The following is a 24,517-nucleotide window of genomic DNA, read 5'->3' as shown; positions in this document are numbered from 1 at the left end:
ACAGCGCAAAGTTGTAGTATTTCCTCAGCAACCAGCACAGATCAACTCCAGTCATGAAGAAGCGGATATCATCCTCTTTTGGAAGGCCAAACAAAGTAGTTTTGCTTTCACAACGAAGCACACAGCGCCTTCACGACATGGCGGCGGCAACAATACAACAGCGAGAATAAAAGTTACGCCTTCTTTCTTTGCGTGAACATTTGGGAGGCGTTATGCAAATCTTCCCAGATAGTGACGTAGGTATGTGGGGGCGTGTTAGAACAAGCCGTTTTAGGTAGGCATGGTTGACTCTTAACTTTTATAAAGAATATCTCTTTGGATTTGAGACTTTAGTCTTTGCAACTTTACAGATCTTCTTTATGCACCAAGAGCTTGTAACACTCCAAAGAGAAAATTTTAATCGCATCATATGACCCCTTTAATGTACACTGTAAAATCTAATTAGTTGGGCTTACTTAAAAAAAGCATGCAAACCGATTGCCTTGAAAAAACTAAGTAAAGTGAAATAGGAATAGTATGTTGTACTGACAAAAGCTTAGTATAGTTTGCTTGCACGAGAGTTCTAGTAACTAAAAAATAACTGTAGGGGGTACCTGAACCTTTCATTTAGGTTTACTCATGACTTAGTATAGCTACTCACTGACTCTCAGAGTGCATTGCGGCATGAATAAATTATGCAGTTGCTTTGTTTTACAGTTGTTCATTTTGTTTGCCAATTTTACTTGCTGTCTTGTGTCAGTTATGGAAGCCTGTTTCCGCCACTGAATAAAAAAATATAATTCTGTAAGTCATAATAATGAGAAACTTTCTCGTAATAATGACTTAGTTTCTCGAAATAATGACTTATTTTCTCATAATGAGAAACTTCTCGTAATAATGACTTAGTTTCTCGAAATAATGACTTATTTTCTCATAATGAGAAACTTCTCGTAATAATGACTTAGTTTCTCGAAATAATGACTTATTTTCTCATAATGAGAAACTTCTCGTAATAATGACTTAGTTTCTCGAAATAATGACTTATTTTCTCATAATGAGAAACTTCTCGTAATAATGACTTAGTTTCTCGAAATAATGACTTATTTTCTCATAATGAGAAACTTCTCGTAATAATGACTTAGTTTCTCGAAATAATGACTTATTTTCTCATAATGAGAAACTTCTCGTAATAATGACTTAGTTTCTCGAAATAATGACTTATTTTCTCATAATGAGAAACTTCTCGTAATAATGACTTAGTTTCTCGAAATAATGACTTATTTTCTCATAATGAGAAACTTCTCGTAATAATGACTTAGTTTCTCGAAATAATGACTTATTTTCTCATAATGAGAAACTTCTCGTAATAATGACTTAGTTTCTCGAAATAATGACTTATTTTCTCATAATGAGAAACTTCTCGTAATAATGACTTAGTTTCTCGAAATAATGACTTATTTTCTCATAATGAGAAACTTCTCGTAATAATGACTTAGTTTCTCGAAATAATGACTTATTTTCTCATAATGAGAAACTTCTCGTAATAATGACTTAGTTTCTCGAAATAATGACTTATTTTCTCATAATGAGAAACTTCTCGTAATAATGACTTAGTTTCTCGAAATAATGACTTATTTTCTCATAATGAGAAACTTCTCGTAATAATGACTTAGTTTCTCGAAATAATGACTTATTTTCTCATAATGAGAAACTTCTCGTAATAATGACTTAGTTTCTCGAAATAATGACTTATTTTCTCATAATGAGAAACTTCTCGTAATAATGACTTAGTTTCTCGAAATAATGACTTATTTTCTCATAATGAGAAACTTCTCGTAATAATGACTTAGTTTCTCGAAATAATGACTTATTTTCTCATAATGAGAAACTTCTCGTAATAATGACTTAGTTTCTCGAAATAATGACTTATTTTCTCATAATGAGAAACTTCTCGTAATAATGACTTAGTTTCTCGAAATAATGACTTATTTTCTCATAATGAGAAACTTCTCGTAATAATGACTTAGTTTCTCGAAATAATGACTTATTTTCTCATAATGAGAAACTTCTCGTAATAATGACTTAGTTTCTCGAAATAATGACTTATTTTCTCATAATGAGAAACTTCTCGTAATAATGACTTAGTTTCTCGAAATAATGACTTATTTTCTCATAATGAGAAACTTCTCGTAATAATGACTTAGTTTCTCGAAATAATGACTTATTTTCTCATAATGAGAAACTTCTCGTAATAATGACTTAGTTTCTCGAAATAATGACTTATTTTCTCATAATGAGAAACTTCTCGTAATAATGACTTAGTTTCTCGAAATAATGACTTATTTTCTCATAATGAGAAACTTCTCGTAATAATGACTTAGTTTCTCGAAATAATGACTTATTTTCTCATAATGAGAAACTTCTCGTAATAATGACTTAGTTTCTCGAAATAATGACTTATTTTCTCATAATGAGAAACTTCTCGTAATAATGACTTAGTTTCTCGAAATAATGACTTATTTTCTCATAATGAGAAACTTCTCGTAATAATGACTTAGTTTCTCGAAATAATGACTTATTTTCTCATAATGAGAAACTTCTCGTAATAATGACTTAGTTTCTCGAAATAATGACTTATTTTCTCATAATGAGAAACTTCTCGTAATAATGACTTAGTTTCTCGAAATAATGACTTATTTTCTCATAATGAGAAACTTCTCGTAATAATGACTTAGTTTCTCGAAATAATGACTTATTTTCTCATAATGAGAAACTTCTCGTAATAATGACTTAGTTTCTCGAAATAATGACTTATTTTCTCATAATGAGAAACTTCTCGTAATAATGACTTAGTTTCTCGAAATAATGACTTATTTTCTCATAATGAGAAACTTCTCGTAATAATGACTTAGTTTCTCGAAATAATGACTTATTTTCTCATAATGAGAAACTTCTCGTAATAATGACTTAGTTTCTCGAAATAATGACTTATTTTCTCATAATGAGAAACTTCTCGTAATAATGACTTAGTTTCTCGAAATAATGACTTATTTTCTCATAATGAGAAACTTCTCGTAATAATGACTTAGTTTCTCGTAATAATGACTTAGTTTCTCGTAATAATGACTTAGTTTCTCATAATAATGACTTAGTTTCTTGTAATAATGACTTAGTTTCTCATAATAATAACTTAGCCTAATCCCCCCCCCAAAAAAAAAAGACTTACTCTACGCCTGCGCAACGCAAGAGTGACAGCACGCTAGCGCCATCTGTTGGTCAAAGCCATGCAGGGACACCGCAAACATTGCATGTGATGCATGAAAGAGACAGCTAATAAAACTAATAAATCATCGAAATACACATCTATAAATTAAGTTTATATGTGTAATGGCTTTCATTTCTTCATAAAATGCCTTAATTTTGAGAAAGTTTCTCATTATTATGACTTACGGAATTATATTTTTTTATTCAGTGGCGGAAACGGGCTTCCATAGTCAGTAGTAGCACAACAAAAAGATCAAATAAAATGGTTGTTACAATTAATGAAAATAAATGAAATTGAACTGTTACCATTGTTGTGATTCACGTGCTGAATGTTTAAGTCTGTGTGTGACTTTAGCATATTACCACACACTATTTAAGAATTATATAAACCCAATTTTAATCTTCTTAATGTATTCTTAAAGTTCATTGACTAACACAAGCACAAAAAAATAACATATTGATTTAATTAGAAGATAGGTCACCTTCTAAAAGCAACCAATTTATTACTTCTCTTCCCTTGAAGCCAAATTACTCTGCCTTTGCAATGCATTGCTGCATTAACGGGAAGATAATTATAGTAACATAAAGTTCCAAGTTCCCAACCAAATGGAACACTAATCACTATAATGGTGCATAAAAAAACATTTTAGGAAAATCAACATCAATTTATGAAGTTAGCTTATGCGATGTTCTCTCAAATATTTCAGTTGTATTGAAAATTCCGCAATGCATTGCTGCATTAACGGGAAGATAATTATAGTAACATAAAGTTCCAAGTTCCCAACCAAAGGGAACACTAATCACTATAATGGTGCATAAAAAACATTTTAGGAAAATCAACATCAATTTATGAAGTTAGCTTATGTGATGTTCTCTCAAATATTTCAGTTGTATTGAAAATTCAACATTCAAGATGACTTTGGGAAACGAGTGAATGCAACTTGTGAAAGATAACGGCAGACATGGAGGAAATGGGTCTATTAAGACTCTAAAAGTCTATTAAGACTCTTTCTTTTCTTCTTCTTCTGTTATGTTGCACATTAGCAACATATTAGTGCACTGCTGCCTCACTGGTTTATTAATATCATTGGTTCCTTTGTGGCTACTTGAATATTTTAAGTAAGTGTCACTCAAAACAGTAAGAAATTGTTTTATTTGCCTTGAAAGTAGCTGTAACTTAATAAAACCTAGTAAGTATAACAACTAAGTAAAGATTACTAATTAAATCTAAGTAAGGTAAACTATTGGATTTTACAGTGTATATAATTGTACATAATGATTATATTATTTACATGGTACATGGATAAATCAACGTAAACGTCGAACCAACTGATATTAGTTCAGTACATTTCCAAAAACCATCATGTCCAATAAATGAATGAGAAAATGCAAAAGAATGAATGAATGCATGAATGCAAAAAGAACAAATGAATGCAAAATAATGAGTGAGTGAATGAATGAATGCAAATAAATGAATAAATGCCAAGGAATGAATAAATGCAAAAGAATTCACAAATGCAGAATTCATTCATTCGTTCGTTCATTAATTCGGAAAAAATCGCAGGAAGAGCTAATGACAAAGTCTGAAAGAATGACTGGCAGAATGAAAAAATGAAAGAATGACTAAAGGAAAAAAATGAAAGATTAAACGAATGAAAGATTGAAGGAAAGAATGAAATAAAAGATTGTCAGTGAATGAAAGAACAACCGATAGAAAGAGAGAGAGAATGAATAAAAGAATAACTGAATGAAAGACATTTGTACTTTTTGTGAGCTGCTCCGCTTTGATTGTGTTTCCTCAACATTTCAGTTCTTTATTCTGACAAATTAATTGATTTTCCTCTTTTATAGCCCATACAGCTAATGCAAATAAATGAATAAATGCCAAGGAATGAATAAATGCAAAATAATTCACAAATGCAGAATTCATTCATTCGTTCGTTCATTAATTCAGAAAAAATCGCAGGAAGAGCTAATGACAAAGTCTGAAAGAATGACTGGCAGAATGAAAAAATGAAAGAATGACTGAAGGGAAAAAATGAAAGATTAAACGAATGAAAGATTGAAGGAAAGAATGAAATAAAAGATTGTCAGTGAATGAAAGAACAACCGATAGAAAGAGAGAGAGAATGAATAAAAGAATAACTGAATGAAAGACATTTGTACTTTTTGTGAGCTGCTCCGCTTTGATTGTGTTTCCTCAACATTTCAGTTCTTTATTCTGACAAATTAATTGATTTTCCTCTTTTATAGCCCATACAGCTTTTCTTCATGAAGCTGCACAATAGAACAAGGCTGTTGTCCCTGAGAGCTCTTCTCGCATAAGCACCACATAAGGGGAAGGTATTCTGTTATTGACCTGCAGTCATTCTCATGGGAAGAAACCATAGACAAAAGCCCAGGCAGGAGAGCAGAGTGGACAGACCGGATGGCCTCTCTGTAGGCACTCTCAAAATATGACTGCGGCCCTTTCAGACACTGAAGCCGGGTGATGACACATACTTGGCAGACCGAAAAATCTCCCTACTGCCTGTGCTCTTTAGCCCCCCTCTTTTCACTTGTTGGGACAAATAGAAAACAATTGTGCGTTGTCTCAAACTTTTCAGAAGAATATCTGGAACCATTTTTGGCGCTGTTCAAGGGAGCTATGTTTGTTTCGTTAAAATGTATAGACCCTGGATGTACTTGCATTATATGAACGGCTGCTGACGTTCATGCACTTTGGCAGAAAGAATTTCCTCTGTGCGCTAAGCTAATCATGCGTCGAGACTAAGTATCCGTCCGATTCGTAAAGACAGAAAGGCAATCCATGGAATACGGTCACTCCGTAGTAGGTCACTTGTTGCTTTTTGATTCCAGAGACCAGATTCTTTGCATGGTTTGTTTTGCTTTTGACTCGAATTATAAGCCTTTGTTTTGGATGTAGCAAAGCTGTACTTGTCCGAAAACATTGAGGTCGCAGCTCTTTTCACTTGTTGGGACAAATAGAAAACAATTGTGCGTTGTCTCAAACTTTTCAGAAGAATATCTGGAACCATTTTTGGCGCTGTTCAAGGGAGCTATGTTTGTTTCGTTAAAATGTATAGACCCTGGATGTACTTGCATTATATGAATTATGACGAACGGCTGCTGACGTTCATGCACTTTGGCAGAAAGAATTTCCTCTGTGCGCTAAGCTAATCATGCGTCGAGACTAAGTATCCGTTCGATTCGTAAAGACAGAAAGGCAATCCATGGAATACGGTCACTCCGTAGTAGGTCACTTGTTGCTTTTTGATTCCAGAGACCAGATTCTTTGCATGGTTTGTTTTGCTTTTGGCTCGAATTATAAGCCTTTGTTTTGGATGTAGCAAAGCTGTACTTGTCCGAAAACATTGAGGTCGCAGCCTGCTATCGACACCACAGCATTTAAGCTCCTCTCATGGCCACAGAGCTAAATCTTGCTCCCAGTCTGAGGGAACTGGGCTCTAGATTACACAGGACTTATTTTGGATTTCACTTCTCATTAAAGCTGCGGTCGGCCAAAACGTAACAACGTGCCAGTCACGGCAGGGATAGAGCGATAAGCAAACATTCTTTGACAGATGTGGTCACAGTATCCCCGGCACGCTGATTGGACTCTAGATGAAGAAAAGTGGCCAGTTTCGGGATTGCGTGATACTGCCGGTCCCCTGAGAACGCACTCTTGCGTGTAAAAAGGTTCTGTCCCTCTCTACTTTCTTTACAGGAGAGAAGGATCAGCCCATGCCAGAGATTAGCTTTCAAATTATTTGTCTCACTAACACCAATTAGAATCATTCTAGGGAGTCAGACTCCGAAAACATTGAGGTCGCAGCCTGCTATCGACACCACAGCATTTAAGCTCCTCTCATGGCCACAGAGCTAAATCTTGCTCCCAGTCTGAGGGAACTGGGCTCTAGATTACACAGGATTTATTTTGGATTTCACTTCTCATTAAAGCTGCGGTCGGCCAAAACGTAACAACGTGCCAGTCACGGCAGGGATAGAGCGATAAGCAAACATTCTTTGACAGATGTGGTCACAGTATCCCCGGCACGCTGATTGGACTCTAGATGAAGAAAAGTGGCCAGTTTCGGGATTGCGTGATACTGCCGGTCCCCTGAGAACGCACTCTTGCGTGTAAAAAGGTTCTGTCCCTCTCTACTTTCTTTACAGGAGAGAAGGATCAGCCCATGCCAGAGATTAGCTTTCAAATTATTTGTCTCACTAACACCAATTAGAATCATTCTAGGGAGTCAGACTTCCTCGGGGGGCTGTCAAGCCAAATCAGGCAGTAGCTCAAGAATTCACGCACTCGTCAAGCAATCCGAGAGCTTCCACTGTTACTGATATTCAGTTACGATTCACCACCAGAGCTCCAAGTGTTCGTTTTTGATTTACACTTCACGTGAAAGCCGATCTCAGAAGCCCCTGCCTGCTGGGCCTGGCACAGATTTTGTTGTCATGTCTGGGCTTCTGGGTGTCGAGTCTTCAGGCGATGGTGTTTGTTTTCTCTGGCTCACCAAAATATCCAGTAAATTGGCACCTCCTTCCAAATGATTCAGATGTAATTGAACCACAATGGCTCTCGTGTTATCCTTTTGTTTGGAAGGATGAAGATCTAATTTGACGAATGGCTTGAAGAAAATAAAAAAGGTATACCTGAGGGGGAAGAAATCATGAAATTCTGCCAAGAAAGTGAGTGATTCGAAGTCAAGGCAGGGAATTGAAATGTGTCCGACGATGGAGAGCTTTATCTCACGGAGAAATGTAGTTCTCAGAGCATCTGTTTTTCTTGTGGACTCTTACAAGGCAATCGCTGCAATTTCAACACGTCTTGTTGAAAATTTTCCCCTAGACAACCAAGAAGTTGAAGCATGTCCTGAACTAGTTCGTTTTGGCAGTTTAGTCTGTCGTAACATCTCCTCGCTTTTCCCAGTTCCATCTGTTCTCATGGGCGACTGGTAGACAGGCGTACGCTGCTGGCGACACGTAGCAAATGATCAAAGACTTTGGCTCGCTCTACAGTCAGGGATCCATTGCTCTTTTTGCATCATATCTTTCTCTTGTAAACATGTTTCCATTAAACCTTTTGTCTCCATTCTGTGTTAATTGCACGTTCTTGGCGCCATTGCTGTGACGGCTGATTATTCAGTTGCGCTGATGGCGCGTTATCGCACTTGTCACGTATTTCCCGTTGCATATTTTAATTACAGCTTATGTCGTTTCTTGCACTCTCTAAGGAGACTAATTACGCTCGATGGTTCAGCAGCATCTTCAGCAGCTCAGGCATACATTCACGATCACAGGAGGTAGAGGGGGTTTGTTTCACAGCAAGATACCACTGCCTTGGGTTTGAATGACATGGATTTTGGCACGGATGACTGCATATGGAATAACGTAACTGCCTAGTTGCTTTGTTTACACGCGTTTGTGTTGTTTGATTGCCTTGAGGGCTTTCTCTGTCTTGTTGGGCAGCGCAATGCAGGCAGACAGCGTGGGCACAGTGGTGTCTGTGGCCCTCAGAGCATATCCCGCCCTGCCTCCTCCTGTTCCCTGTACAACTCTACGCTTTTATAAGACCTTCTTCAGACATATTTAGAGTCCCAAAGCTTTCTCCCAGGGAGTAAACTGCACATTTATCCTTCCACTCACTCATTCTCTTCTACATTGGTCATCTTCATGCATTTTTCATTCCCCTTAGCTTTTTGTCTCTCAGTTTCTTAGATGGCCAATAGATGGTTTCTGGTACAGTTGGGTTGGTTTGATTGACAGGCATTTGGTACCACTTCGTGCTTGCTTATGGCTTAATAGAGGTCCCTGTCTTTCTGTTGAGCTTTTATTTGTTTTTGGTCAAGGGTGCGGCACATGTCCTCACTTTCTAAACTTTGAGGAAAGTCAGAATCAATGTTCCCACATCTTTCGTCTGAGGATCTGTCTTATTGTGTCCCAGTCAAACCTCACAGGATTAATTACAAGGTCATCTTTGTGTGAGGAATGTTACATTTATTGTTTTAACTGACTGTTATTCCTGAAGAGAATATCATGGAAGAGTTTAATTAAATGGAAGAGTATGTTTAGAGTTAAACAAGTATTTTTGAAGATCTTTTTTAAATATGTTATTGAGTCCTGTCATTCATTTATGTCTGCAACACAAATGGTCCAGGTTGAGTTACATGCCAAAGTTTAATACTTAGTTTTAGTGGGTTTGAAAAAACAATAGTAGTGATGCTTGCCTTACTGAATGACTTCGACAAAGCTGAAAGATTTTGTCAATGTTCAGTTTACATGCAGTTATACTTTCACATATGGTCTCATGTCTGTGATGTGTTTTAGTCATGCCCTCTTGTGATCTTTTGTTAAGACTGCTGTGTTGAAAATTCAGCAAGCTCATACACTAACACAACCAGTGATGTGGTGTAAGGACTAACCCAACCATCACTCTTAAAAGCGATATTAGGGCCTTATAAAATTTTATTTTTTCCCGAATTCAGTTATATTTTTTTCCAAATTCATTTTTTCAAACATTCAGTTTAAATTTTTCTAGACTCTCTTTTAATGGTTAAATTAAAAACAATATCTAATTAATTGAAATCATGAAACTTACACAATGTATTACATGATCATTTTCTGGATTCCATTTGAATGTTTTCATAAAATTAAAAATTATTATTTTTTATTTTTTCAGAAAAAATGTTATGCATTTACATTTTTCTGGTAAATATTTTTTTTCAGGTGAATGTTCCTTTAAAAATTATGTTTTGATGATTTTTTTAGTTTTAGTAGTAATATCATTACATTAAGTAATATATTTCTGTCACAGTTTCTTCAAGTTAAACCAAACTTTTATTTTGATGGGTTGATGTGAAGACCTTTAAGTTTCTGTTTGTATATGATATGACAAGCAGTTCTAGAGATTATGTTCATGTGTTCATGCACTCATATGTTGAGCAGAGGCTGAAAACATAGCGAGCATCACGTGTGCTTTAACAGAGTGTAGAAAAAAACTAAACTCTGCGTCTGTGCCATTCATTCACGCAGAGCGTTCACGATTCATATTAAAATAGTATTTTTGTTGCTTAATATTCACAGACACTAGCCCATATTGCGCTTTGATTTAAATGTACTGACCTACTTTTGATTTATTCATCCAAAATTTGTCAAATTCAGTGACATTCCACATTATACAGTAAATTCCATTTTTATGACTGGATTCCACGATTCCTCATCGCGGAAATTGTAGAGCCCTACAATATACTTGTGCACACTATAGTAAATTAATTGACTTTTATAAATTTTAATCTTAATCTTTCTTTTTCTCCACACAGCCGTGCTATCAAGACCAACCAGGACCTTCTCCTTGAAACGCCTTGGATCAACATCTTCTACGATGACTTCTGGGGGACACTTCTCACCCACAGTGGTAGCCACAAGTCCTACCGCCCGCTCTGCACGCTCTCTTTTCGACTCAACTACGCCCTAGGTGGCATAGATCCCTGGGGTTACCACCTGGTCAATGTGGTTCTACACTGCACCACGACCGCCCTGTTCTCTAGCCTCTCAAGCCTGCTGCTGGGGTCGGGTTGCTGGAGCCTGCTGGCTGGGCTTCTCTTTGCCGCTCACCCCATCCACACCGAGGCTGTGTCGGGCATCGTGGGCCGGGCCGACGTGGGAGCCGCCCTCTTCTTCCTCCTGGCCTTGCGCTGCTACATACACCACTGCTCCCTGAGGACGAGCGGTGCCCATGGATGGAGCTGGACGTGGTTCTTGGGCACCTTGGCGTGTGCTTCCTGTAGCATGCTGTGGAAGGAACAAGGCGTGACGGTGCTGGCCGTGGCTGGCATGTACGACGTGTTTGTCTTCAACAGGTTGAAGCTGCAGCAGGTTCCCGCGCTCTTCCAGAAGGTAAACAGCCTTTATCCACCATTTATAAAACCAGCTGTGTTTTTATACTCGTGTATCTGATTTCCTAAACTCTTGCTGTGTTTGGAGGAGCCCAGTGATGTGTGGATGGATAGTGCATGTGTGTGCTGGTGGATAATTTGTTTAAAAGTACATATGTGGTGTTTGCTTTCCATCAGGATGAAATTTGGAAAACACTTTGGCATGTATGTTCAACTCAGTGAACCGTAACAAACCGTAACTTTTTTTTCTTCTTCGTAACACACTAGAAAAATGCAAGAGCAGAGGGCAATCAAATGAAAATTGGTGTTTATTTGGTGTGTTTACATACATACATCTGGCCAGAGATGTTTGTGTTTTTGCTTGGCAGCACACGATGACCTGTAATTGCGAGAAAATGTTTCTGCACCACATCAAACTTCGGCAACCTTATTGCAACTATGTTCACCTCCTTGATTTGGAGTTTGCTGAAGGCCGGCTCTTTAAATTTAAATGACCCGTTCTGCTTTCTCAAACTACCGTTGATCCGAACCCGTCACGGGTGAAGTCAGTCCCCAGTAAACTCCTGTTTTTAATGAATCCTTTATAATTGGAAAATTTTCGAGTGAGGCCGGAAAAGGCCTGGCTAACGTTCTGAAATTGTTTTATTAACAGCCAGAGTGCAATCGTAACAAATGCTCCTTTAATGACGTCTAATGATGTGGATGCATTGTGTTTACATGAGAACTGTAATTAGCGCGGTGATCACTCATAAATAGCAGCAGTCAGTGAGTGTGTGAAACGAGGTATGGTGGAGAAAGTAAGGACAGGGAAATCAATGATATTAGAAGGATTGCATGCAGTGATGCCTTGCTCCAAGCAACCGACCATCAGGTCGACTTTTGCTCAACCCTGGCTTGTCAAGAGGATTTACCATCGACCGTCAAAACACACTGACATTCATAACCATCAACCAGTCAGCACACACGAAATTGACGTGTGCACAAATGGGACTGAGAATTACAGACCCATTGAACTCACATGCCAGAGTGTAACTTTAAAAAAAAAAAATTATAAATCGAATCGAATTAATGTTTGCATTCATGTTCATCAGAAATAATAAAGTACAATAAAAAACTACTTTTTTATTGTAACTGTTGATATTAAAAATATATTGGTCGCTATTGACTATTTAATTGCCCATGCCTGTTTCTTAAATTTTGTATATTTATATGACCATTTCCATCATGTAACGCTAATTTAAAAGGCTAAAATGAAAATTGTCGTGTTTACTCACCCTTGTGTTGTTCCAAACCTGTATGAGTTCATTTATTTTTTTTAATGTAAAAAACAAGATATTTTGAAGAATTTTGGTAAGTATACAGTTGCCAGTATTTTCTTCCCTACTATGGAAGTCAATGGGTACCAGCAACTGTTTGGCTACCAACATTCTTCAAAATATCTTCTTTTGTGTTTAGCAGAAATATTTAGAAGAATTTTGGTAAGTATACAGTTGCTGGTAGCCATTGATTTCCATAGTATTTTCTTCCCTACTATGGAAGTCAATGGGTACCAGCAACTGTTTGGCTACCAACATTCTTCAAAATATCTTCTTTTGTGTTTAGCAGAAAAATTTAACTCCTACAAGTTTGTAATAGCTCAAGGTTTGCATTCTCTAGGTATTTACCTGTTTTTTCCTTGTTTATCTGTCTGTATTGCTTTGTTTGCTTAATTTAAAAAAAAACAGCTTAAGGTTGAGTATATGATGACAGAATTTCCATTTTTGGGTGAGCTATCCCTTTAAAGTTAATCTTTAATAATTTAATAATACTGTTACATAAACAAATATACAACAATCATACATTTTTCAATCTGTAACTTAAAATTGTGTGATGCATAAATTATTTCCTTATCCATTTAGACAAAATAGTAGTATATTGTTTACAATACAAAATAATATTGGTTATCGTCCATAACATGAAAATAATTAGGCCTATTGCTTTTTGTATAAGCCAATTTCAATATTATCTTCTACCTTCCAGCACCTATAGGTAGCTGTTTAGATTGAGATTACATCATTTATTCTTTTCGAAATGTATTTAAAATAAATGGATGATGTGCATTTTATGTGTGTTAGAGAAAAAAATCGTGCTCATAATGAAAGAAATGCTCCTTAAAAAGGGCAATTTTGGCCCTTAAATTTTCTGACAATGTACATTTTTGTATGGTTTGCGCTTACAAGTGTATTTTGAACCAGTGCTGCTTCACTTCTCATCACAATGGTCTGTGACATGTCAGAGGGAGGCCAGTCTGTGATGCTCTTTGCCTCTGGCTTCTTCATAGACTGCAGCAGACAGGCCCTATGATGGCACATCACTTCAGCCTGGGAAGTCTGGCCTGTAGGTGACAAAAGAGAATGATCTCTCCTATCTGACAGCTCTCTGTGCTCTGATTGACCATCTCCTCTTCAATCATCAGCTCTTCTATCAGCCCCAGCTGTCATTTTAACTATATTAAGCCGTACAGTAGAAATGCTTCGCTCCACAGTGTCAGAGAGCATTCGTTTGTCCATGAGCCCATGTGCTTCACATATCCTTTCCGCATCAGGGTCCGGCTGTGTTTTCACATTGCTGTCATCCAGTTCAACAGTATTAGCACGTTGTCAGAGGCAAATAATTCCAGATTTTCCTCTTTGAGGAGCGACTGTGTCACTCTGACTTACGACAGCTTAGCGTAAAGTAGAGTCGAAGGGGAAGCCAGAATTACTATGTAAACATATAAGCATCAAGATGTCTACGATCCGCAAGCCCAAGGACAAATACCTCTCATCTGCCAGGCGGCGATAATTCCAGAGATGAAAGCTGGATGGGTTTTAGCGAGGAGACAAACTGCTTCGTACATCCAAGGGCCTGAAGACTCATTCGCTATAATGAGACGATAAACTAAACGTGGAGGAATAAACTAAAAAGCACCAGCGTTTAGATGTTAGAGCGCATTCGTCAATGTGGCATAATAAACACGTCTATAATTCTCTTTGCCTGGTGCTGTACATTTGTAATGGCCACTCCTCGTCCATCCATATTAAATGTGTAGGCTTGTATGAGAATAGCGATGTGATCGTAAATTGGGCCGCTTATCTGAGTGTGGTATGCGGTTTATGACATCATCCAATAGCTTTATATCAATACTAAATCATAATGTCTGCTATAAGTAAATGCTCTCTGGGCAGCTGGTCTGGATTCAGGACGATCACTTATGGAGATAGATGGTGCATTCGATTCAATTATCTCAAGTTTAAGAGGGTCTGGTCGTTGTGAGGCTTCAAGTGTTTCTTAGAATCTCCCTGGTCTGCTCAGAATACTCAATTTATTTCCAGTCTTCTCTTGGATGCCACATTTAATTTGATGTGTAAAAATGAGGCTGTAAGAAATGGAAGTTCAGTCTGTTTAATATGCGATATTGTTTGTTGGTTCTTCATCTGAAAATGTCACTTCAAGGCAAAAAAGATTGTGGTTATCATAACATAACCACATGATGACGTTGTGGACAGTTATGTTAAGGACACACAATATTAAAGTTCTGGACAATACCGATAAGCTGTTAATTATTTTTACGGTTTGTGTGATAGATAAATGGATGATTTTAACATTTATGCACTGAAAAAATGGTGTACAGACAAATTTTTAGCATTAGAATTACAAAGAAATAATGTAACAGTGTATTAAACATTACATTTTGAGGTAGAAACACTGAAATAATATTAAGTAAAATGTACTATAATAGTACTTTGGTGTCTAAACAAATTAAAGGTGAAAAACTCAAATTGATTGATTGTGAATTTAGGCATCACAACATTGCATAGTTGAAAAATGTACATGTGTTTTAGATAACAACAAGGTAATCCGTATGTAAAAATATACTATAAATGAACATTTACAATTAAATATTCAACATCAGCCAGTAACGACAAATATAGATACATGAGAAAATCTTAATATCCAATATGGTGCTGATATATCATGCATATGCATCCCTCAATAATGCTAATTTCCAGCTTTAAAATTCACCTGACTCTTGTGAAATAATTTTGATAGATGTATTACCTAAGCTGGGTTCGTTTATAACGGCATGGCTATTTTTCTTCAGCCAATTCAAAAGTGGTGAGAAAAATAGTCATCCAACCTTAACTTCTAGTAGCATTTTTTTATTCTCTTAAATTGTAACCCAGTGTCACAAAGTCTTTTTCCATATCATGATAATCATTCACATGCTAACGCTCTTTTGCCTGGATCGGAGTGTAATGGTCTGGCTACACATTCCTCACACCTCTGCTGTCTCACAGTCGTAATGATAGCCAGACAGACTTATTTGCTGTGAATACGTAATGAGTTCTTTCCTCTCTTTCCATTAGAGTCGTGATTCCATTACCACTGCAAACAGTTGATTTTTCTCTGTTTTTGAGGCTTTATTAAGGCATTATTGTTGAGAAAAATCACACTTGCATTTAAGGAATTCAAAGGAATTGCATTTTTAGAGGAAATCAAAGTATGTCTTGGGTAGCATTTTACTTATGAACTACTGGCATGGTGGAAGTAATTTAAAGCTCTGTTTTAAAACCTAATGAGCTGATTGACTCTTTGCATCCTAATCATGGAGCCTCCTAAATGACCAATTTGAAACACAAAATTCACAAAAAAAACTAAATCCAAACACTGTTTGAATAGGCAGCATGTCTGTTTGGCACACAAATAGTGCTCCATGTGGGATATTTGACTCAAATCATTTGATTCCAATAGAGTTTGACAATATCATGTTGCTAAGCCAACAGTAGGATAAGTAAATATAGGAAATATGCTATGGTGCTTTAGAATTTGTCTGAAACAAGGCATCTTAAGAGGCAGCATATAATTAAGATACCTGCCTATGTCTAAAATGCAGCCTAGGTCAGCTCGCTTGGTTTTAGAGCTGAGCGTAAGTGTGCGCATGTGTACGAACACGAGAAAGAGAGAGAATGAGTTAAGTGCATAAGCGCATGTTGAGTTAACAGGGAGCTGCGATCTAAGCGCCTTTGGCAGCATCTCCCTCCAAAGCTCTTGGGGGATTTTTATTGAGAGTCCTAGTAGAGCTCTAGGATGCTTTTGGTCATTGCTCACCCTTTTAAAAAAAGCCTCCACGCTCACGGCCAATCAAAGTATGCTTGCTGAGATGTTTTACATTGAATACTCGCAGATTGACGTGGATTTTTAAACTTTATCTGTAACCTTTAGTCTAAAATGAAATGAATTTTTAGAGCAGGTCCAATCTGCGTTACAATGAATGTAGGTTTTTAACGTTTAGCACTCACATATAACATTGTTGGCACCGGCAGCAATTGCATTTATGGTGTAATCAGTTTATCTTTATGTGGAAAATGCCGTTTTATTAGCTCATTTTCTGGAACAAGTTAATAGGCTCATTTTCAGTAACAGATACTGAAGTTAGATACAATTAGCGCACCACGTTTGGCAAACACACCTTTCAGAATGAGATCACAATGTTTATTCATCAGCATTAAGCTGTAAAATGTCTTTCCTGAGGACTTGGCAATTTTGCAGTTTTTCCACAGTACAAACGGCATTGTTGGTAAGCTAATAAAGTAAACGTGTGAGGAGCATTGGGACATAATTTGCATGGCTTTGTGCAATACAAAGGAAAAGAGCTGATCAGTTCTTCATCTTATTATAATTGTGTTATAAAGTCAAATCATCCAGTCATAGAGAAATATCTAAAACAACTATTTCATAGTGCAGTTGTAAAACATCAATGACAAGTATACAGTTTAGTATATACTGTAAATAATATATGCAACATGTGAAATAGTGGGTGATAGTCAAAGTCAAAATTATGAGATATTAAGTTATAATTATGAGATAAAATTGAAATATGAGACACTAAGTCTTTGTGATTTAAAAAGTCAAAATTGACTTGCCATAATTTTGATGTTTTATTCTATTAATTATGATTGTCATAATTATGAGATTTAAATTTGAAAATGAGATACTAATTCATAATTCTGAGATTAAAATGTAAAAATTCTAAATCATTTTTACATTAAGTTGATTATGACATGAAAATTTGATTTATCTCAGAATTTCAATTTATGTCAGAATTTTGGCTTTGGATCTCATAATTATGACTTGGTATGTAATAATTTTTACCTTTTTTTTAATCTCATAGTTATGAGGTATGAAATTATTATTTTATTTTTTTCATATGTGGCAGCAATGGGCTTCCATAAACCAGTTATATCATAATATTGTTTAAAAAAAAGTCTTATACATATATTAAAAAAATACATATTTTTATTTAAAAAAAACTATTCTAAAACCACTAAGAAAATCAATGAAAAGTCATTTTGACTTCACCATCACCAAGTAAATGCAATGAGAATTATGCTTTAATTAGGTATGTTTTTACCATCGTTTTCCCGTAAGAGCATTGTGGTATTCGATAAGTCAAGTGGTTTACCGTGTGGGTGGTTCAGTTGGAAGGAAGCCCTGGTATGTCAATGAAGCATGCGTAAAGTTCAGCTCTGGGTGTGTGTGGCTGTGTTTAAGGGAACAGGTGTGAATTCATGACATGGCCTTGTGTGTACACATGGACACGTATGCACATACACACACGCAGATGGTATGCGTATGCTCTAATGCCTTCTGTCAGTGTATGATGAAGTGATGCTCTGTAGGCATCATCCCGTACAGGAGCACCTGCCCACCAGGAGCACAATTATATTGAATTCTTTTGTCTGTTTTTGTCTTGTTTTCTGGTCTCTTTTTACATCAAATTGGAATTTGAATTAAAGAAGATGCTATGCTCTGTGTATGCATATATCTGTGCATATAGGCATATCACCCTTTGCCCTCACTCTTTCAAAAGAGAGAACTATCCAGCACTACCCGTGACATTTAAGAGATAGGAATTCAGAGATGAAGACAATGTGCGAAAAGATCCAAATGCATTTAAATTTCCCTAACACACAGCGAACAGATCAGCATAAAAGGGTGGAGTCTGAGACTAGAGGTGGCACTGGACTCTCCAGTGCCATCGCCACATTGTTTGGACTCATCTGTACAAGAGTTGAAACATCAGTTTAGTTTTAATATCTATATTTGAACAAACATTAGTTAATCCCCAGTGAGAGATGTATTTATTTGTTTTTCAAATTTTTATACAAATATTTTTAATAGCAATAATAATAGTTAATATTTGTATAAATATTTTAATATGATATTGTAAATTTGTTTTACTGATAATAATAATTTTAAATAATTTAAAAAATATATATTTTTTTAATAATAATAATAATTATTATTTTATTTATGTTTTGATACTTCAGGGGTTGCAATAAACTTACAGGGATGTCATCCAAAATAACCAAAGTATCTTCAGAAGTGGAGCAATTTAATAATAATGTTGCATATGTATTTTATTTTATTTTTTATTTTGTTTTATTTTAAAAATGTATTTTATTTTATTTTATATGTGAGATGTGAAAGCAGAGAGTTTGAGATATTACAAGTATTTCTTTTGTACATGTGAAAATGTGTCCTGTATCTCTGCCTTCTCCTTGTCGGTTTTAATTTATGTATTTTCAGCTGCTGTTTAGTTTGCAGAGAGATGCGTGAAAAGCGTTGCAAGGCTTCATTGTTTGTTTTTCCCAGAGTTGTGCGTAAGAGCGCTCAGATCCAGTGATCTGTCACAGCTCCTCTATATAGTGCTCTGTGGTTACTGTGTCTGAGCGGCTCTCTCCTCTGCTGTCTACCCTCAGACTCGAGTTAATGCGTCTGGAAACACGAGACTCGCTCTTCGCACACAAACACACAGCAGTGTAGATGACATATTTCGACCTCCAGATGCTCCGTTGATAATTTGGAGATATCTAGTATGATACAGATGATCATGTGATTGGTTTTGGCTGACCTGAATATCTGACACGCTTGCTTCACCTTTGAATGAACTTATTCAATGTTGCAATAAACACATAATATAGCATTGGCTTTGTTATGACAGGGAGGGAACTTTTTTTTTTTAGGTTTTTGTACTCTAAAACACAAAATCACAGAAAATCCAGTGACTTCAAATCAAATTTTTTCTGTAATGCATGCACAGAATTTATAATGTGTTTATTTCTGAAAAAAATGTGATAAACTACTATAGCACAAAGCTATTTATCTCCTACCAGAGGAGTATCTTATTAACCTAGCGACTGCAAATAAATTACTTGCAGATTAGCTCATTTTATTGTTTCTGCTCATAATCTCTCACTCCCTAATTATCAATTAGCATTATGCTCAGCCGACTCGCCCACTCATGTAATTACTCGTTCAGCGAGCAGAGCATCTGGAGGTCGAAATTAGATTTGTGACCTTCATCTAAAAACCTGCACGAAGAATCAAGGCCATGCTGATGTGATGTTTGCTGTGAAATGTTTCTATCTTTATTGATCGTGTGCTGCATTGCTCTGCAAATCCAGATGGTCCTTGAGGTGGCGTTTTTAAGGGCACTTCTCACACGCAGCATCTTCCTGAAGGCGGTGCTGCCATTTTACATTTCTTGCTTTAGCTAAATGGCACGATCGTTGAACCATGCATCCATTTGGCTGCATTCAAGGGAAACATGTTCGGGGGTTGCACTTTAGTTTGCTTTTTTTGTCTGGCTTAAAACTGCTTTTAGGAATTTGTTTACTCGTAAAGGGGCCACATGGTGCACTTTTGTAGCATTTTATTTTTCCCCCTAAAATCCACTTATAATGTTAGTCAAGGTTCTTGCACAACAAAAAAAATGATGTTGTACATGACTATTTCCCACCTTACCTTGATATATATATATAATATTTGACCAACAAATCGGCATGTTAGAATGATTTCTGAAGGCTCACGTGACCCTGATGACTGGAGTACTAATGCTGAAAATTCAGCTTTGCATCACAGGGATAAATGACATTTTAAAATATATTAAAATAGAAATATGTTATTATTATAAAGTGTATAATTATATTTCATGGTATTAACATTTTTACTGTACTTTTGATTAAATAAATGCAGCGTTAGTGAGCTTTAGAGATTTAAAAAATCTAAATTTTTCCAAACTTTTGACTGGTTGTGTACATAATACAATTGAATGACTGTAAATATCACTGGAATTAAAAATTAGCGCTTATACTGCACTTAAAAATTTGCGCTTATACTGCACTGTACAAATAGTTTATTCGAGTTATTATAGAGACCAACTGTAATGAATTCTAAATGACCTTTTTAATTTCCATAAAAGCATCTGGGGTGCATGGGGAGGAAGTTTTGAGTTCTAAAAGGCTATGTATAGCTACATAGTAATTGCGAACTATTTAATTTCAAATGAGCAAAATGAATCCTGGTTTTCAATTTGATGTCCCCTTTAATACAAAGACCTTCATCACTGCAGCAGCAATCAGCTCTCTGTAATTTAAAGAGACCACCTATGATCTAACTTAAGTGAACTTTTGAGTGTGTAAACTAAAAGGTTTAATTTAATGATTGCTAAAGGTTCAGATTAAGGCCTTTTTTCTAAGGGCTCCACAGATCTCTTAGCTACGCTAAGCACTCATTTCTATAAAACCAAGAGGGAGAGGAGAAATATGAATTTGTGTTCATTATCATAACAAAGAGGCAGTTTAAACAGTGTGATTAATGATCACAGGGACGTCTGCGGGGTAAACCTACTCTTTCATTTCACGTGTGTATATTTTGTTGTTTATGCTAATGTGCACAAGAAGAGGTTGTATTCTCTACAGCTGTTTTCTCTCATCTTTTTTTTCAGCCCTTCTCTAGTTCTCACAGCATTATTATAGTCTTTTGAGTTTTGTGGACGTGTCCCAATCACTTGCTTTTGTACCACTTCATAAAACCATATGTAATAAAGAGGAAGCTTCTGCAGTTGCCAAGCAGAATCTTTCATTTAGCTTGATTTTTGTTTACAAATTTGGTCACGAAGATCCGCTTCTGACTTGATCCAATCCATAAACAACATTTAGTCGGATGTTACTGAGAAAAATTAAGAAATTTGTTGAGAACACTCAAAATGTCAATTTTCATTGCAACTTTCCTCAGTAGATCTTTCTTTACTGTGCAGTATTCTGTATGTTGTGAGTAGGCCTAATCTTGGTCCGCTTCGCATGTCTTTGTTGTAGCACATTGGAGTTATTAAAGTGCTGCAGCAGAACCATGAAGCATCTACTCATGACATGAATGCTAATATTGTTTAGAGTGGAACGACTCCATTTTTCTGTAATGTCAGAGTTGGTTGCCACTTTAGCTGTATTTCAGCGCTGTGATGTTTTTGTACTGTAGAGCTGTCGTTCTGATTTAGCTGTAATTCTGCAGCAATGTAGCACACATGACAAAAAGAGAACAATGTGAGATGAATATCATTTCTTAGAAGTATGCTTGAACACATACAGAAAAGTTTACCCAAACTGAATGCTAATATTGTTTAGAGTTGAACGACTCCATTTTTCTGTAATGTCAGAGTTGGTTGCCACTTTAGCTGTATTTCAGCGCTGTGATGTTTTTGTACTCTAGAGCTGTCGTTCTGATTTAGCTGTAATTCTGCAGCAATGTAGCACACATGACAAAAAGAGAACAATGTGAGATGAATATCATTTCTTAGAAGTATGCTTGAACACATACAGAATAGTTCACCCAAACCTAAGTGTAAAGCGCTCTTGTATTATTTGTTAGTAGTAGAGGCTGTAACAAGCTAAGATGCTCTGAGAGGAAGCCAAGAATACAGGAAAACACCACCCAAAAAAAAAAAAAAAAAAGCTGTGAAATGTTTTATTATTCCCACACTCTTCCATTTCCAATAATAGTCTCTGCCTCATTTATATTTTTTTATTATTTCCATGTTTTCTCTCTCCGTATCTTTTTGGCAGACATTTGCCCACAGAAGCAGGAGTTGCTCTTTTATTTTGCTTTTCTCTTGCTGCTTATAATTTCCAAATATAGTGTTGTTTTAATTACAGACTGGGACTAGTTGTCTCTGAGGAGTACATTTCTGTTGCACAGTTTTACTTACGGATTTTAATCCTGTACGAATCCCTTGTCAAATACTGAAATTTCTTGTTCCAGATTCAATATTGATTCTGAACTTTTTCCAGTTTTCTGGGTAATGATGACGAGGTAATGATGCTCACATTAAGTGACCCCTTCCCTTAATTATATACAGGAATGTTATAATAGCATCGCACAGAAATCTTGATTATTTCAGTGGGTTTCAATACTCATTGAAAATAAATGGATAAGTGCATTTTACATATCTTCAGAGTTTTATTTTGATTTTCAATCCTTAACTTCTATACAAAACACTAGTTGGTGAAAGGAATAGTTCACAAAAATGTATATTCTCTCATCATTTGCTTGTTATTCCAAACCTGTATGACCTGCTTTTTTCCCATATTAATGAATGTAAATGGTGACCACAGTTGTCGGTGGTCTCCATCCACTTCCATTGTATTTAAAAAAGGCAGTCTTACATGGTTAATAGTATAAAAATAGCCAGATTGAGTCTTGTTTTGTGTCTCACAGGACGAGTCTCAGAGGCAGAAGTCTTTGTACTGTAAGCCCTAATGTAAGCCGTGGGCCGAAATAAGCCTTTGTTTGGGTTGTAGCTGCTGACTGGTTAATTTATTGTTGCCTGTCCCCTCCGGTCCAGCACTGGTCTGGCTGAAGATGGAGTGTGGTGTTCAGGAATCCATAATTTCCTTAGAAAGGCTTTTAAAGCTATGTCTTATGGGAACTTTTTGCATGTTCAGGTTCTTTATATGTACTTAGCGCTAAGAAACAGTTGCTGGGAACATAAAGTAAAGCGCAGTATGACCTCAAGGTGGCCACATGCATGTACACAAACAGGCTGCCATATACCACAGCTTGTCATATGGCACTCAATCACATCCAACGTGTTTTCTTTGGTCAAGCGCAGCCAGTGTAAACAGCCGTGGATTTGCTATATGTTGATGCAGCGACAAGGCTGGAAGACATTATAACCTACACAGCAAAATCACAAGTCCATGTTCGTTTCACATTATTAGTTTCGGAGAGCTCTGCTGACGGTGCACAGGAGGTCTCACTCCACACCACAGTCCATCCAAACTGCCTTACTGAAAGTGCTAAGTTGTGAAGCTGCAAAAAGACCGAAAGTAGTTTTACCTGAGGAGATAAGGTTAGTTAAATTGGTGTTTCACATATATTTTTCTCACACAACCTCAAAAAACACACACAAAAAAAACATTTATTTTTCATCTAACTCTGTTCCTCTGAGAAATCAAATTTAAACCGGATATGAAGGTGTGTGATTGCTTTATATGTATTTTTACACTTCTCATTAATTTTGGCCTCCGTTGTTCCTCATCTTAATTAATACTTATTTTAATTAAATATGTAATGTTTTAGTCATATTTTAAATCACATTTATGTTCATATTCCCAAAAATTTAACTTTTCATCTCTTTTATTCGCACTTATAAAATTCCACACTTGAATGATTTTCTTTCTTCTGTGGAGTATGAAGATCTATTGATAGGTCCAAAACAACATTGGCACCCAATAACAGAAAAAATATATATATATTGGAAATACATCTGAAAAAACGGGGTTGTCTTATATTCAGGGTCTAGATTTTGACATGCCAATAATACACCCACTACAAAAGGTGGCGCCCAAATACGCATAAAACAAGTGTGCCATGAAATACGTAAATGCATGTTGTAAAGATCGCGACCAAACTCCCTTTGTGATTTTAAAACGTAAGACAGTACCCAGATTTGACCACTGTAAGATTTAACTTCTACTGTTAATAAGATTTTGGTAGGCTACTATTAGATGGATAGCCTAAATGTCCTAATTCAGATGGGCTACCTGTTTTTTTTTTTTTTAATGGTATATCAAAAACTGTATATTTTTTAAATGTGATTGTTGGTACATTTTACCAGTTTTTACCATACTTTCAAAACAAAAAATAAAATTGGAAAAATATGCAATATGAAAATAGTTGAAGACAAAATGTGTTTTACTGAGAAAAAACAAGATTTGGTTTTTAAAAAGCCTTTTTCCAAAAGGTACATCTGGAAAAAGGGGGGTCGTCTTATATTCGGGCCAATACGGTAAATAAAATGCCCTCTTTTGTTCTACAAAATAAAGAAAATGCTACACAATTTAAATTTTTAGATGAACCATCAATTTTAAAAATGACTACAAAAATCTCAATCTCATTCAAATCAGTACATGAAATCACAGATGTCTTGTGTTAATAATTTTAACTCAAATGCCATTTTGGAAACGTGTCCAGTCTAAGGCTACGTCCACACAAAGCCAGAGTTTTCC

General features: G+C 36.1%; 1 protein-coding gene across 1 annotated transcript in view; it reads left to right on the top strand.

Moving 5' to 3' along the window:
• LOC107559827 (transmembrane and TPR repeat-containing protein 2-like) overlaps positions 1–24,517 on the top strand; it is a 90,209-nt gene that overhangs the window by 12,384 nt on the left and 53,308 nt on the right. Inside the window, exon 2 of the mRNA XM_016243806.1 lies at positions 10,572–11,148. Within this exon, the coding sequence (XP_016099292.1) occupies positions 10,572–11,148 (577 nt within the window). The remainder of the gene's footprint in view (positions 1–10,571; positions 11,149–24,517) is intronic.

Source organism: Sinocyclocheilus grahami, unplaced genomic scaffold, assembly GCF_001515645.1.
Source record: "Sinocyclocheilus grahami isolate Dianchi unplaced genomic scaffold, SAMN03320097.WGS_v1.1 scaffold22.1, whole genome shotgun sequence".
In the NCBI taxonomy this organism is placed as follows: domain Eukaryota; kingdom Metazoa; phylum Chordata; class Actinopteri; order Cypriniformes; family Cyprinidae; genus Sinocyclocheilus; species Sinocyclocheilus grahami.
Note: the sequence above shows the minus strand (reverse complement) of the source record. Positions and strands in the feature narration are given on the sequence as shown.